A 15,326-nucleotide genomic window follows, 5' to 3' on the forward strand; every position below is an offset into this window, starting at 1 on the left:
AATACTTTATACTTATTCCTAGAAAGTTTTATAGAAAATTCACTTTTAAAGTGATGAAGCGAACAGGTTTGAAATGAACATCCGCAAAAGTAATAAACAATAAGGCTTCAAATCTTTTATTTTTACATAAAATTATGTGAAATTCCTGCATTATAGTAATGATTGACTATTAAACTGTTAAATAAAATTGAAATATAATGACAGTAGTGACATTAGTAAAAAAACATTTATAATATCCTGATGCTCTACAATTTTCCACTGTGCGCTGTTTAAATTATAAGACCACTAATTACTAGAGGTTAAATGTTTGATGATTTATTATAAAAGCAGTTGCAAGCTGCTACCTCCTGGAAATCTACAAAAAATTGTAGATTTCCAGGACAAATTTTGGGATATTTTTAGATTATTTATAAATGTAAAGCCCTTTTTCTAAAATTTAAAAGAGCAAAAAAAAAAAATACCATAAAAGTATACAAAAATGTCGTAAAAACTTTGAGAAGAAAGATGCACCTACAATAAATTCTGATTTGGTTCCAGCCAGCAATCGATACAAATCTGACTAATATTTAACGTCTTCGATATCAAAATACAAACATTGATTAGATGACCTAATTTTAACTTATTTCGAATGTTAATGAAGGATATCAACGTTTGTAACATGACCCTTTTTGAACCTTAACTCCAGTGGCAAGATTATTTTAACTTTGGATCTAATATCAACTCTTGTTTAATGCAGATTAATGAAAAAATATTAACGTTAGTGGTACTCCATGTCATTACAAGAAGTAGATTTTGAAGTTAGACCTTGGACCAAATTCTTAAGCACCTGCGTTTTTTTTTTTTGGCGATTTCATGCCAGTACAAAAAGTATAAATTTTCGATTTCATGCCATACAAAAAGTATAAATTCTCATGACTTGCAATATCAACCAACCAGCCAGAATTTCGACAATGACGTAAAAGCTGGTCATAACCAACGTTGCTTGCTAATTGATATTAAGTGCCGAGGTTATATATGAGGTTAAAATCTGATATATATATGAGGTTAAAAATCTGATGTATTACAGCCGTCAAAGTTTGGTTTCGACAAATCATACTGGCTGATATTGAAAGTCAAAATGTTGTCTTAAACGAACGTCATATGTATATTAAATAACCAAATATCGTAATGACATTCTTTACTTGACTTTTTTAGTTAAAGAATTGAAATGCTAAAAGCAGTACATTCAAAAGTAGTACATTCGTTAGATGACAATAAAGTAAACTTCTTAAGTTTGATGCAAAACAGGAAACTAAAATTAACGTTTATTTTATTATTAAACTATAAACATTTTTTTAAAGCTTTAAAAATCAAATTTAGAATTAAAAATCGAAAAGGAAATTTAACAATAAATAAAAAAATATTATGCAAGTCTACAAACAAATAACATACTTAAAGAAACCACCAATAAAAAAAAAACTGTAAAATTATATACAACAAAAAGTATACAACTGATCTAATGATTAGAATATAGATCAGTTGGATCAGGATCTACAAAGCGATTTGCAGGTTTTCTTTGGTCATCATACGAACTGGTATTGTTTTTTTGAGCTATTTCTTCATATCTTGCTACTGCTTCATGTTGCAGTTCATTTTTTGCCCTAAAGTCATCTCTGAGAAAATCAGGTTGTTCTTTAGTGTAGTTGGAGGTATCGTAGAAATACAAAAAAAAGGCTTTTGCATCATACCCTGAACTACCTTTTTCAAATTCTTTTTCAAACATGGAATGAACATGCGAGCAATACAAATATGACAGGTAAAGTTCCCATGCTAATTCTTTTTGGAACATGTTCTCCGAATCAAATCTGAACTCATCATGTTTTTCGTTTAAGATGTAACCCATCCTTTGAAAGACATTATTCTCCAAACCACCCATTACCAAATCGATATTAAATTTGTAGTAGCCAGTGTAACGCTGCAAAAAATAAGTAAAATCTTAAATTAATACACTATAATACACTATAATACACTATAAATGATATACTGTATATCTCTTTATGTCAGGCATCAGACATTTAGCACTATGACTGTCCTAGTCTCTTTTGATTCAACTGGTTCACAGGCAGCTTCATTCCATAATCAGTTGAATAGAACATAACATTCATTCAAATTTCAGAAAGCCAGAGTTGGAGTATATCAAAGTTATGATATCAGTTGTTAAAAAACAAAATCGATAAAGAGCAAAAAAACTTATTGTTAAATATAACAATCATAATACTATATATAGTACAACATAGAACAGAGTACATATATAGTACAACGTAGAACATAATACATATATAGTAAAATATAGAACATAACACATATATATTAAAACATAGAACATAATGATAATAGTTAAATTTTAATGATAATACAAAAGATTTTCAAAGATTGAAAAAAGAAAATGTTAGGGTCAAAAAAGTGGTAACCGAAAATAAAATATTCAAAACAATTCATGCAAAATCAAACCATATGCTGAGTATGAAATGAATAATAAATTCCAAGGCAATCTTAGATAAAGAAGTAAAGGCATATCAATTCAATAAGGCTGTTTAACTAGACCTCTTTGATTTTGTTGTAATTTTTTATAGTTAAAGAACTCAATGATTTTCCTGGAGATATTTGCACACCAAAGTTTTTAAGATAATCAAACTTTAAATATGACCTGATTTACTGTTTAAGACTAGCTACAAATTTACACAGTAACTTAAAAAATTAAAATTGTAAAAATCGATTTAAATAAATAATTTCCTTATCCTAAGATAATTTCCTTATCCTAAGATAAGAAAATCATGCATTTAAATCAATTTTTACAATCCATCAGTCATTGTCACACATGCAGGCAAATTATTGATTCTGTGAAATCTCAATTACATATATTTCAGCAATATAAGAATATCAAGCTCATATACCATTCCATTTGTTTTGGCCTTATTTCACATTTTCAATGCCAGTTTTAATTTGGATAGTGGTGTAAATTAATGAGAAGATCATCAACTTATAATATCTTTAAAATGTGATAGACAAAATTCAAACATTTGTGAAGGTTTTTTAATAGACTCTCTTCTTTTGTGGCTCTTTTTAAGGTGGTCCACCCCAATTCAAATGAATTTCTTTAATATTGACTTTATATTTTTCAAATTAGTCTATTTATGTTGTTTTTTACTAAAAAAGAGTATTAAAAAAAAAATCTTACAATTTGCCTCATTTATTCAACATTTTCCCTGTTTTGGTGTGTTTTTAAAAAAAAGAGATTTCTCAGGAGATAAATGACCCTTTTTAATGCCCTTTGGTATTTCAGCAACTAACATGTTTACTCAGATACCCTAGCAGTTTTATCTATTTAACTGGAATATTTCAAAAGTTATAGGCATTGCCATAATGGTTCCTTGTTTTATCGTGAAGGTCTCACTGGTTGATGACAAAAACACAAACTTAAAAAAAAGCAAAAATAAATATTCCGCTACCAGTCCTCTTCCAATATATTTTAAACAAACTGGGAAAATTTCAAAAAAAAAGAATAAGCCTATCAGAAGATTTTTTTTTTCAACTTTATTTGATTCGCTAAAAAGCTAATGTGGAGAAAATCACAAAACAAAAATAAAATTTTATTTAAAAAGCTCCAGATTCATAACATGATGCAGGTTCTTCTTCTGCTTCTTTATCTAAGAACCCTTTTTTAATTCCTCTTAATTTTTGCCTTCTAACTTTGTATTTATTGGTGGATTTATAATTTCCTTTTGATATACGTAATGCATCATGTAATTTAGAAGCATCAATCATAAACCTCCCAGTGTTAACACCTAAAATTTTAAACACTTCTAAAACTCCTTGAAAACCATCATTAAACGAAATAATAGATGAATTTAAAGATAGTTCTGAAGACCTTTTACTAACATATATCTCTTGGGCATCTTTTCCAAATAACACTATTCAAGCTTTGATTATTATTCTGTGTTTGACCATGAAGACACTTTTTTAGTAAATCTTGATGAGATAGAACTTTAAATATAGGAATTAAAACTTTGTGAATAGCTAATGGAAGGCTCAATTTCTTTTGACATTTAGATAAGTTAGTTAGTTTGAAGAAACAACATCAGTAAATGAAGAGGTATCACCATCCCCAATATATAAAGTGTACCTTAAATTATTCTTCATTATCGATCGAGAAAATAATATCACCGCCCCACATGACTCCATTGCTCCAGATGATTTTTCATGATTAGCATCACATACATGATTTAAACTCCAATGAAGATATCCAGGATTAAGGGTTTTCGTTTTCCAGTACAAACAACCTCTGCTTTTTTTTGGAAAGAACAATGGCATCTAAGCACTTTCCATTCTCTTTTGAAATTATGGTTACAATACCATTTAGCGATTGATGTCCAAGCTTTTGTTAGGTACCATCAACAGATACCAGACAATTTATAGGTTCATTATGATCAACACAAAGATTCATTCTGGTCTAGAATGCAGCTCTAGTAGTACTTTGAATAGCAACAGTCTCATATGCTTTGTATAATTTGTTAAAGTCAAATAGTTAAAGTTTTTTGGCGTTATAGGAGGTGGCATATTCATCAATGCTGCAAAAGTACGCAAAGATTCATAACCTTTGCCAAGTTCTCTAAAAGCTACAATGGCATTAAAATTTACCGCTGCAACAGGTTTTCCTGGAGAGGTTAAGATTTTTTTATAACTTTGAAGAGATGTATAGTATTTTGAGATATATTCACATGTATCACATGATAACTGTAACTCGTATGAGAACCCATTTTTGTTTTGTAAATTGTTTTTTAGTAACAGCTTTCCATCATTTGAACAACACTCTTTACATATACAATTATTAAACATTGTTTTTAAAACTCTAAAGTTTATTTTAATATTGTAATTATCCTCATCAAGCTCATTTTCTACATTGTTAAAGTCAACATTTTGTTGCAACTTTTTTTCACTTGCACTTCCTCTTTTGTTTTCAACACAGTTTTGGTTAAAACTATCTGTGCTTTGACTCCTAACATGTTGGTTACCTCGAAATACTCTTTTTTTAATATATTTAGAAGATCTAGGCATTTTTGTGAAGAACTTACAATTTTTACTTCTATTTAAAATATAACTTTAATTGTCTGTACTGCTGTTGTCACTTTATATATCACTTCACAGTAAATGCACATCGCGATAGGCTTTTAAAATGTTCCCAAAATTATTGAAAACTCATGTAAGACTGAACAGTTTTATTTTTGTTATGTATTTATTGATTCTTGAGATGCTAATTTTAAATACTCTTTGAAAAATGGTTGCTATGGGCGTTGTTAGGTAAGTAAAATATATCTATCCCATTAAAGAGATCAATTAGACCTACTAATATACTAATTCAACTAAAAAAAGTGCTCTAATTATGTTCTACAATGACTGAAATTTTAAAAAATCACTTAAAAAAAACAACTCAAAAAAATGTAAAAAGTACATTTTGAATTGGGGTGGACCACCTTAAAATACCTCCTATACCATCACAAGTCAAAATAAGTAAATTGTACTTTCATAGCAAAATCATCCTGATTCATGCACGTTTTAAATTTTTGGTTTGTTTTTACATTGGCCTGCACAACCATCTGAAAAATACTCTTCTTTTTCAGTGCCATTTTGGTTTTGACAAAGCTGTAACTCTCTGAAGAATCATCCAGTGAAATGACAGTCACCTAGTGAAACAGTTTCACTATCAATTTTGCTTTTATTTGCTAAATATATAATGAAATTGTGATTTTTAAATGTAAGAATAGGAAAATCTTGTAACAAATTACAAGCTTCAATAAAATTATTCAATTGAACAGTCAAAAAATTAACCAAAGAGCAATTCATTTATTTATCGATTTATTTAAACTTGTCTTTTCAATTGTTTATGAAGTTGCAGCATTTGCTTTCCAAATGTTTACCAATTGAACAATCTTCTAGATTATGATTCAATTTGAAAAATTCTATTCTACTTTCATTCTCATCTAAAATTAAATATTATTTCCTAGAATTTTAAAAATTTTAATATCTCAAGAACTGCTTTGAATTGAGTACCCAAATTTCTCTAGGAAAATCATTTCATAAATCTCAGTAACTGTATCAAATTACAACAAAATTGAAGAAGTAAAAAAGTTAAAATGAAATTACTATAATAAACTTAATTAAATTGATTGATTTCAAATAATTATTTCAAAGATCTAATCATGCACTTATATCTTGCTCCTGAAAGAATGCACTTATACCCATGCGCAACTGCTCCTGAAAGATAGTCGTTGTGTGAAAAGATTTCCCAAATGTTGCTAGAAAACAATTTGCAGGTTTGATAATCACTTGAATTTAAAAAAGATGCATTGGTGGTACAACTACTTATGAATTAAGAATGCTGCAAAGTTATAATTTATATTTCATAAGCATTTATAATTCGTAAGCAATTGCATCTTTCTTTGTGGTATTTCAATTTATCAATCCAATTCAGAAAACAGGAAATATTGATTTGTGTTATTAAAAATGCTAAGTAAAAATAGTACTGGTCAAACTATGTTAGTTACAGAAGTTAAAACAATTTTCATTTGTTTCAAAAAAATCTTTTGAACATGCTTAATTTGAAGCATTAAGAAATTTTTTTCAAATGAATTTTTAAAAAATAAATGCGAAATTGTTATAAAGTGTATTAAGTAAACACTTTTTAGAAAAATCTTGTTTACTAACATAATCATTTAGTAACTACTGAAACAGATTGAAGTAAAAGTGAAGTATCGACTTTCTGCTTTCTTTTTATGCTGATTACAGGGTTATATGCTTTTAAGAGCGACTGGCATTCTTTGAATGCTAGATGAGAGCTTGAAGAAACGTTCAAAGAAACACTTGCTAAAATGGGCATCAGATAATTGCGGGAGAAAAGACATTTACAGCTGGAAGCATCATGAAAGCAGTGTCTTTATTAGCAGTTTCTTAATTATAAATGAAATTTGAAAAATTGGAAGCATGGATGAAATTTAAAACCAAAATAGTAATGAAACTCTGTGTCTTTGATAATGAATGCAATAGTTGTAGGATAATTTCACTTTTAATCATTAAATTTTTTAGAATTATTAAAACTATATTTTCCTAATTTGCTTAATATTTTATATTATTTTTTTACCAAAGAATAAAAACCACTGTTTTATTCTTTTATGAAAACCAAATATGTAAAATTTAGGCTAAGATTATGAAACAGTTCATGAGTTACTAGCTCAGTGTATAAATGCATGTCTTTATCCAAAGAAATAGAATATTTTATGAAAACATACTATAAGTGGAATGATTTTGCTGAGAAATGAAAGTGTTATCAAACATATCTCATACTGTTTCATATCCAGTAATACATGGTGTAACCTTTAATTTTAATAAAAAAATCAAATGATCAATCCAGAGCTGGAGAAAAATTTGGTAAGTAACCAAAGACTTATTGGATCTGTAAGACAGTATAAAAAATTTACATCTTTGTACAATAATTATTTACATCAGAAAGTGTTTGAAATTTATACAAACAAAAATGATGACAGTGGAGTGAAAAAGAGACTTAGTTCAGATTTTTATTTCATATGTAGCCTATCTTAAATTAGGAAATTTAGTTTAATAAAAGTTTAAAAAAATGTTTCTCTTTTTTTTAAAGAGACACCTGATTTTACCCTAATAGCCAGTTTTTTAAAAAGTGAAGTTACTTTGAAAGTAAGATTGAGTATGTTCCTAAATTCTTGCAGCCTATTTTAAACATACAAAAACAAAAATATAACCATAGAGATTTATTGTAAATATTACTATAGCAGGATTTATTTTTAAAAACTCATAGACTGGTGCTTTAGGTATCATTGCCCAAAGTTGTGTTACATAAAATGAGAGATTTTTTTGTTTTTAAATACTTTTCTTACAGACTTACAGACAAGGTTATTTAATTCTTAATCTTAAAATTTTTCAAAATGCTTCATAGCTTTTTTTAGGATCATTTCTCCAGCAATAATCACTTATAAAGCTAACTCTAATAGAAACAAGGTAAAAATTCAAAATCCTTATAATTTGTGAGCTCTTTCATATTTTAAGATGACACTTTACAAATTTATTTCTAATAATAAACTCAATAAAATACCAAAGTTTCTTCAAAATGTAGCTCTTAATTTAATGTTAATTAACTGCTTTCAAATGACAGTAAATATTAATATATAAATCAGAATGATTCAAATTTCTAAAATCTCAGATTTTTTAGAAATGACCAATTCTAAAAAATCTGAGATTTCTAAAATCTCAGATTTTTCCCTGAAGACCTTTGTGCTTCTGCTTAACAAACATGAAAGATTTTTAAACATAACATTGTCCAGCCACTAACGAAAAATCATCCCTGATCACTAGCCACTCTGTTAATAAATAACAACTTATTTATTTGCATCCAATTCAAAAACTTTATTTGAATTTTTATACACTAATAAACAAATTAACTTTTATAGAAATGTAATAAATTAATTAATAACTCCAACAGCTTTAAGGTGCTGTTATGTGCAGTTGTAATCATTATAAATATAAATATAATATGATACATACAATTATTACCTTAATAACTTGAAACTCTTTTTTGGTTGGATATCGAATAATATTTATGGCATACAACATTAAGCTATAAAATGCTTTCTGCATTTTTTCAATAGATTCAAAGATGACTTTTGGATCATTACTAGCACAGTTTTGGATGGTAGATTCCAAAAATACCTTTGGATTTGGGCTAATAATACGCCATTCAAAATCCCTCGTGGTTTTTATAAGATTTGATATCTCTTTCCATTTATCACAAAATATATCATGTTGTCCAAATATAATATCATCATAAAACTGGAGAAAGTGGGATCTGGTTAAAGCCATGGTTTTTATACATCCATAAACATCTACATACAAAATAAAAGTAACAATAGCAATAACAAAAACAGTGGACTGCAGTTTTGAATCATCTTTCCCCACTCTCCTCTTTTTTTTTAAGATATCTTTTAAAATGAGGAGATTGGCATCAGTCTTTCTTATTGATCAAAATACTCTAATTCATGCTTGTAATTTCAATTTTTTACCTAAAAAACTTATCAACCACTTTTATACTGTAATTTCCTGCATTTTTTGGATCATGTAGGAGTCCTTGACCATTTAATCCATTATATAGACCTTAAATATTGCTCCTTTTATTTATCCTAGAATAATGCTTTTTTTTTCTTTCAGAGTTTTAAAATATACTCTATCATCTAGACAAAATTGGTACTAATCAAAAATGGTATCTTTACTCTTAATTTCCAGTTTATGCTTGCAGTCTGAAACTGGAAAACCCAAACAGGTATTACTTCATTGACACAAAAATAAGTAAGACTAATAAGTTGTCAAAACTTCAGTTTAAGCATCTCAAAAAAATGCAGATGGAGACTTTCATTTTCAAATACTTAACAGTCTCTATGCTGCTGTCTAAAACTTTATGCAAATTCTGTTGATTACCCATAATTTGTAAGTAGCCCAAATTCTCTGCACAATAATATTACAATTTAATAGTCATTTTTGAATTTTCCATTATCAACAAAAAAGAATCAAACTCTTGTATTTTCGATCTTTTTGTCATTTTAGCATGTTTATTTACTTTTAATTATTATGGATAACTTTTTAATTGTTAAGGAGTATAAGAAACATTTTCAATTCTTATACACTAGTGATCTTTGAATTACATAAATTAAGTAGATTATTAAAAACCAAAACAGATCTTAATATTCTTTGTTTTAAAAGTCGTTCTTTGATAATCTGAAGTTGAAAATACTTTCCTTCTTTACAAAATAAAACAAGTTATGGCTTTCGGTTTTTAAATATTGGCAAGCTTCAAAATATCCTAGATAAAATGAAACTATATTTTTAAATATAACAACGTTAAAAATCTACCTTACAGCATTTATGTGGCTATTCGTTATTTTAAAATATCCTTCTGTTAAAATGTTTCATTTACATACTTAAAGTATTTATCTCTAAACTTACATAGCTCATGGGCTCTTTTTCAATTATAAAAAGGAAATTCATTAAAAAGCTTAAAAAAAAAAAAAAAAAAAAGCGGTTTTGCATCACTCTTTTTTTTTTATGGATTTTAATGGATTTTATTTTTATTAATGACAATTAGAAAGTACTCTAATTCATATTTGAATATTCCACTTTTACTATAAAAATACGCTACTTTTCAACTCCATTTTGAAGTTACAAGATGATATTCAGAAAAAACAAGTAGTTTAATCACTGAAAAAATTGAGTAGGTACAAACGGCGGAGCGGATTAGCGGGGCGGATCATTTAAACGGTACAAACGGCGGGGCGGATCATTTAAACGTTACTAAAGCAAGTTATATTTCACTAGCAAAAAAGCAACCCGTAATACGGGTTATGGTCGGTCTGTTAATTTATAGTGGCTGTTTTCCACAATTTAAAGTTGCAAAACCTTAACTATTACCCTTTTAGAAAAACGCCTTCAAATTAAAAAATATGCGGAGGTAAAGTAATTTACTAATTATTTAACATTGAGTAATTTACAACTGAAATAGGTCATATCAGTGTAAGGCAGAACCATTTTCCTCGACATTACTAAGTTCAAAACAATACGTTCTTAGTTATTGACACAAAATAATTTTACTTCCTCATGCTTTAAATTGACGAAAAAGTAAAGCTAAATTCGTGTTATATTTTTAAAACGTGAACTTTAATTGATAAGATTAATATAAAGCGAACGTAAATTTTACATGAATTAATAATTCTTTGGCATCCCCTTGATACATGTTTCTTTAACACAGGAAATTGTTGTTAAATGCACACAACTTAATAAATTTATTCAAAATATCTGACCATTTGACTATTGCTATTTATGGCATTAATCTGACCATTTTTATATATGGCCTCTTTGTTTCAATAATTTTTAGTAAACGGTTATTTGCTACCATTTATTAAAAATTCCTTTTGTTACTCGAAATTTAACTCTCTTTAATAATTTGACACTAATAAAAGACCCCCCTTTCCCCGTTTTTGCCTTAATGGTGGTAAGGAGAATACATTTATCTTTATTAAAAGTTATCAAGTTTTTGATGAAGACCTTCTACCAGAATAATAAAATGTAAAACAATTATTTACATGTATAACAATTTTTTTCTTTTTAATATATATAAGAATTTTTTCTTTCCTCAAAAGTGTTGCAAATGCAAACTAAGATAATTAATTAGTTTAAAACCTTACAAAATTTAAGTAACTCGATATTTGACAAATGCGCTAAACTACAACTATAACCCCCCCCCCCCCGTTTAAAAAGATCCCCAAAGTTACGTAAAACAAATAATTAGAAATAAAATAGAGAAGATTTTTAAAAATTGAACTAATTGCATATATTTATATCATTTTAACTGACAAAAATTTACAATAAAAGGTAATCAGGTTTTTTTTATAGATCGTATAAATGCGTCAATCGTAAATCTTAAAGAAAAAAAAAAAAAGGCATTATAATACCATAACAAAAAAAAAACAACCAAAAAAAACCAAAAAAAAACCAAAAAACAAACACCATATAAAAACTGAAAATCGATTTACCTATTTATAGTAACCTATTTTGACATGGCAGTTAATATAAACATTTATCAAAAATTTAACTATAAAATCTATTTCGAAGTACAAAAGGATTAACAATACTAATATATATATATATATATATATATATATATATATATATATATATATATATATATATATATATATATATATATATATATATATATATAAAATAAAAAAAAATCAAATTAAGATATAAATTGCATTTTTAGCATGTTGTCTTGGCTTTAAGTAAATAAATAAAAGCAATAAGTTTCAATAATGAAACTACCTATCATTCATTTTTAACAATAGACACCAACATGAAGGTGTTTATTGTTAAAAATGAATTTGAACACAAAACATCACAACAATAACACATAACAATAGAATATTTACACTCTTGATCCTAAAATCCAGCGAAAATAACAAACCAAATTAAAATATGAAAGGCAAAATTAGAAAACCAAATTAAAGTTAACTATATTTATTTTTTTACTAAACATATAAATACATAAAGTATATTTGTTTTTATATTCAATATTTGTTATTCAATTACTTCAAACTTAGGACATTAAAACACCCTAGATTTAAAGATCAAGGTTGCATACTCTCTCGTACACATTATGCTAAACATTAACAGACAATGTGTTTCCAGAATATTTAAAAAGGCCACACAACACAACCTAGCTCTAAAGCAGTAACACTGCCTGGCACTAAATGCTGCCAAGTCACACCTCTGCTATAAATACATCGCTTGGCTGGCAAGGTTATCAATCTTGCTCAACATAATGCCAAGTCACACCACTTTGAAAACATGGAAACAATATAATTTAAACATATATACAACTATAAACAAATATGGTTTTATATAACACAAATAAACATATTTTATAACAATAATAAATGACAGATATATTTATCAAAAACTGTGAAAAAAATATATATATTAAAATAATAAATAAATTTATACAAACAAAATGTGCTCACAACTTACAAACAGTAAATTTTCAAAATAAAAATCTTAAGACTATAAATTAAGAACATTAGAAAATATAACATTATTTGTGTAACACTTTTCACCTACCACACCTTGAATGAGATGTTTATTAATTTTGAAAAACAAACTACTAAATGCTCTCATTCTTGAACATGCAACATATTGTTGACCATGAGAGAAACTTGGTTTTTTTGAGATATACCCCAACTCTATTAAATGTTTGACTTTTATCAATTGTGATTGAATAAGCCAATCTGACAGGAAACTCACGACATTTCAGAACAAAAGGTATATTAGAACCTGATGGAGCCAACTGAATTTGAGGAACAAAATCCTGTTTACCACCAGAAACACCTGTCAAATCCTCTGCATCAATATAATTATTTTGAAGAGCACAAACTTTCATTCGAGTACCATTGCATAACCCAGCTTTGAGATCTAAATTTCTAAGTAGCATTATTACACAACCAATTTTCAATTTTAAACAATGAGGTGGCATACCTGAAGGATCATTTCTTTCATTAAGGTCATCAGTATTAATTTGATCAGCACTTAAATAAATTTTGACCTCACCTGGCAGACATTCAAGCACTTCTTCATTGATTGATAATGAATCAACATTAGTTGGTGTTAAAATCACGCATTTAGAATAATCATTTTGATCAGCATCTCCGAAAATCTTTTCAACAATCGATTTATTTTCTCTAATAATGCACTGATTTGGTATTTTAATGCATCTTTTATAAGGATCCTCCTCTTTGACAGGTATTGTTCCATTCCCAAGTTTTAGTAGCTAATCGGAAAATTCACCTTCCCCATCTTGTACTCTCATATTTTCAGTTCATGCAAACTTCTGTACCAATTGCCAATGCAAAGAACATTTTATACACGATTCTACTATCTCAGCTGGTTGTCCTCTTTTCACAACAGGCAGAATTTGCGTTAAGTCACCACCAAAAAGAATGATATTTCCTCTGAACGGAAAGTTGTTGTTGCAAATATCTTTTAACAACCTATTAATTGCATTTAATTCTTTACATGCTCATGTAAGACATTATACTGGTTGCTTCTCAGTTTGTTTTGGTTATTTCTGATGAAAGCAAGGCGCTGGCCTTTGATTTTAACATACGCATCAATAGCATATTGCTGAAACAGTTTTTTGCCATAAAAGAGTGAAGAAAAAAATTGTCTAACTGAAAGTTTATATTGTAATACAGAGAAAATGTAACATGATTTCTAACCAATGTAGCACGTTCAGGGTTGTGAACCAATTGATTATGCCAACCAGCATCACCCTTTGGAAAAAATAGAGAATAAACCATAGGATCTAAGTTGGCAGACATACTTGATAGAGCTTTAAGAGGATGACCTATTGGGTAAATAACATCTTCCCTAGAAACAGGTAGTACACCAAAAAACACAACTGCAACTTCATTATGTGAAGGGAGACTGATAGCGATTATAGCAATTTATGCTGGAACATCATGATTCCAAAATATTTATAGCAAAATCATGTAGTAAACAGCGCTAAAGACAAAAAATCAAATTGATATAAAACAAACAGTATATATAGCAAAATAATTTGTATAGGCTTTTAGTAAATGATTAAAAGCAGTGATTTTAACAAAATTACCTATTTAACAATTTTAATAACAGACACAAACATGAAGTTAAGCCAAATGTCTATTAACTCAAAAGATAACAAAAAAACATCAGAGCAACAACACACACCATAAGTTAATATATGTATATAATATAACTTAAGTAAGATAACATTCATATGTAACAAAACATAAGTAACAACATTACGCAAAATGTTATTAAAATACATTATGTATTTTTAGAATAATCTTTAAAAACAAAGGCTTGAAAAAAGCAAGACCTAAAGCAGTAACAGTTTGACACTAAAAACTATCGTGTAACCCTCTGTTAAAAGTACATCACTTGGCTGTCAAAGTTGACAAATCTTGCTCTACACATTAACAGCACTTTGAAAACATGGAAACAACATAATATAAACATATGTACCAACTATAAACACAATGCGTTTAAATATGTATATAAGGTTAAATAAATATACCTCATATACATATTTAAACACATTTTTAAAACAATTATATAACACATATCAACACATACACAAACAATAAAAAAACACTTTACATTATTATAAAAACACATTGATAAAACAGCTATAAGTGTGCAAATAAAAATTTTAAAAATGATGCCAGAAAATTCAAAAAGATACAAAATATATATTTACAAACAATACTCTTTACCTTCTTTTTTTTTTTTCATAAGAACTGTAATCCTCACAACAAAATTTAACCTTTACATACTATAACATGTGAAATGCCATGTCAATGTTGGCACAAAATTTTAATTTATTTTCTAAATTTTCTAAAAAAGAACAATAATAGTTAATAGCATCACAGAAATTTCAAAGTAGTAATAATTTCAAAGTAGTAATAATTTCAAAGTAGTAATAATTTCAAAGTAGTAATAACCATTTTATGGAAATAGCATTAGTATAACTTTAAATAACATCCATACCCTTATTTTCCTTCTAAAAAATAAAATATCAAAAATAAAACTGCTAAAAGAAAAGCTAAAACAAACAAAATACAAACGATTTAAAAGATTAAAATCCTTTTTACTTTTTCTGATAAAAATTTAAATCCTTTCTA

General features: G+C 27.5%; 2 protein-coding genes across 8 annotated transcripts; both read right to left on the reverse strand.

Annotated features, from left to right (window-relative positions):
- Nucleotides 1-1,300: 1,300 nt before the first annotated feature.
- LOC149881045 (uncharacterized) lies at nucleotides 1,301-10,093 on the reverse strand. Of its 5 annotated transcripts, none has more exons than XM_090069249.1 (3): nucleotides 9,967-10,093; nucleotides 8,617-8,945; nucleotides 1,301-1,954 (listed from the first exon to the last, which is right to left on the reverse strand). In XM_090069249.1, exons 2-3 carry the CDS (start codon nucleotides 8,920-8,922, stop codon nucleotides 1,496-1,498), a joined length of 765 nt encoding a protein of 254 aa, XP_089925375.1. In that variant the 5' UTR covers nucleotides 8,923-8,945; nucleotides 9,967-10,093; the 3' UTR covers nucleotides 1,301-1,495. The 5 variants fall into 5 exon arrangements, with proteins under 5 accessions (XP_089925375.1, XP_089925376.1, XP_089925377.1 ...); XM_090069250.1 differs by having other exon boundaries at nucleotides 9,972-10,088; XM_090069251.1 differs by having other exon boundaries at nucleotides 10,060-10,078.
- Nucleotides 10,094-11,868: 1,775 nt separating this feature from the next.
- On the reverse strand, nucleotides 11,869-15,326 carry LOC149881046 (uncharacterized). 3 transcript variants are annotated; one of them, XM_090069791.1, is made up of 3 exons: nucleotides 14,919-15,326; nucleotides 13,213-14,166; nucleotides 11,869-13,077 (listed from the first exon to the last, which is right to left on the reverse strand). In XM_090069791.1, exon 3 carries the CDS (start codon nucleotides 13,043-13,045, stop codon nucleotides 12,770-12,772), a length of 276 nt encoding a protein of 91 aa, XP_089925917.1. In that variant the 5' UTR covers nucleotides 13,046-13,077; nucleotides 13,213-14,166; nucleotides 14,919-15,326; the 3' UTR covers nucleotides 11,869-12,769. The 3 variants fall into 3 exon arrangements, with proteins under 3 accessions (XP_089925917.1, XP_089925915.1, XP_089925916.1); XM_090069789.1 differs by having other exon boundaries at nucleotides 11,869-14,166; nucleotides 14,919-15,322; XM_090069790.1 differs by lacking the exon at nucleotides 14,919-15,326 and adding an exon at nucleotides 14,273-14,854 and having other exon boundaries at nucleotides 11,869-14,166.

The sequence above is a fragment of the Hydra viridissima genome, unplaced genomic scaffold (assembly GCF_058129835.1).
Source record: "Hydra viridissima isolate aposymbiotic clone 2 unplaced genomic scaffold, HvirCarnegie_v1 scaffold_12, whole genome shotgun sequence".
NCBI lineage: Eukaryota > Metazoa > Cnidaria > Hydrozoa > Anthoathecata > Hydridae > Hydra > Hydra viridissima.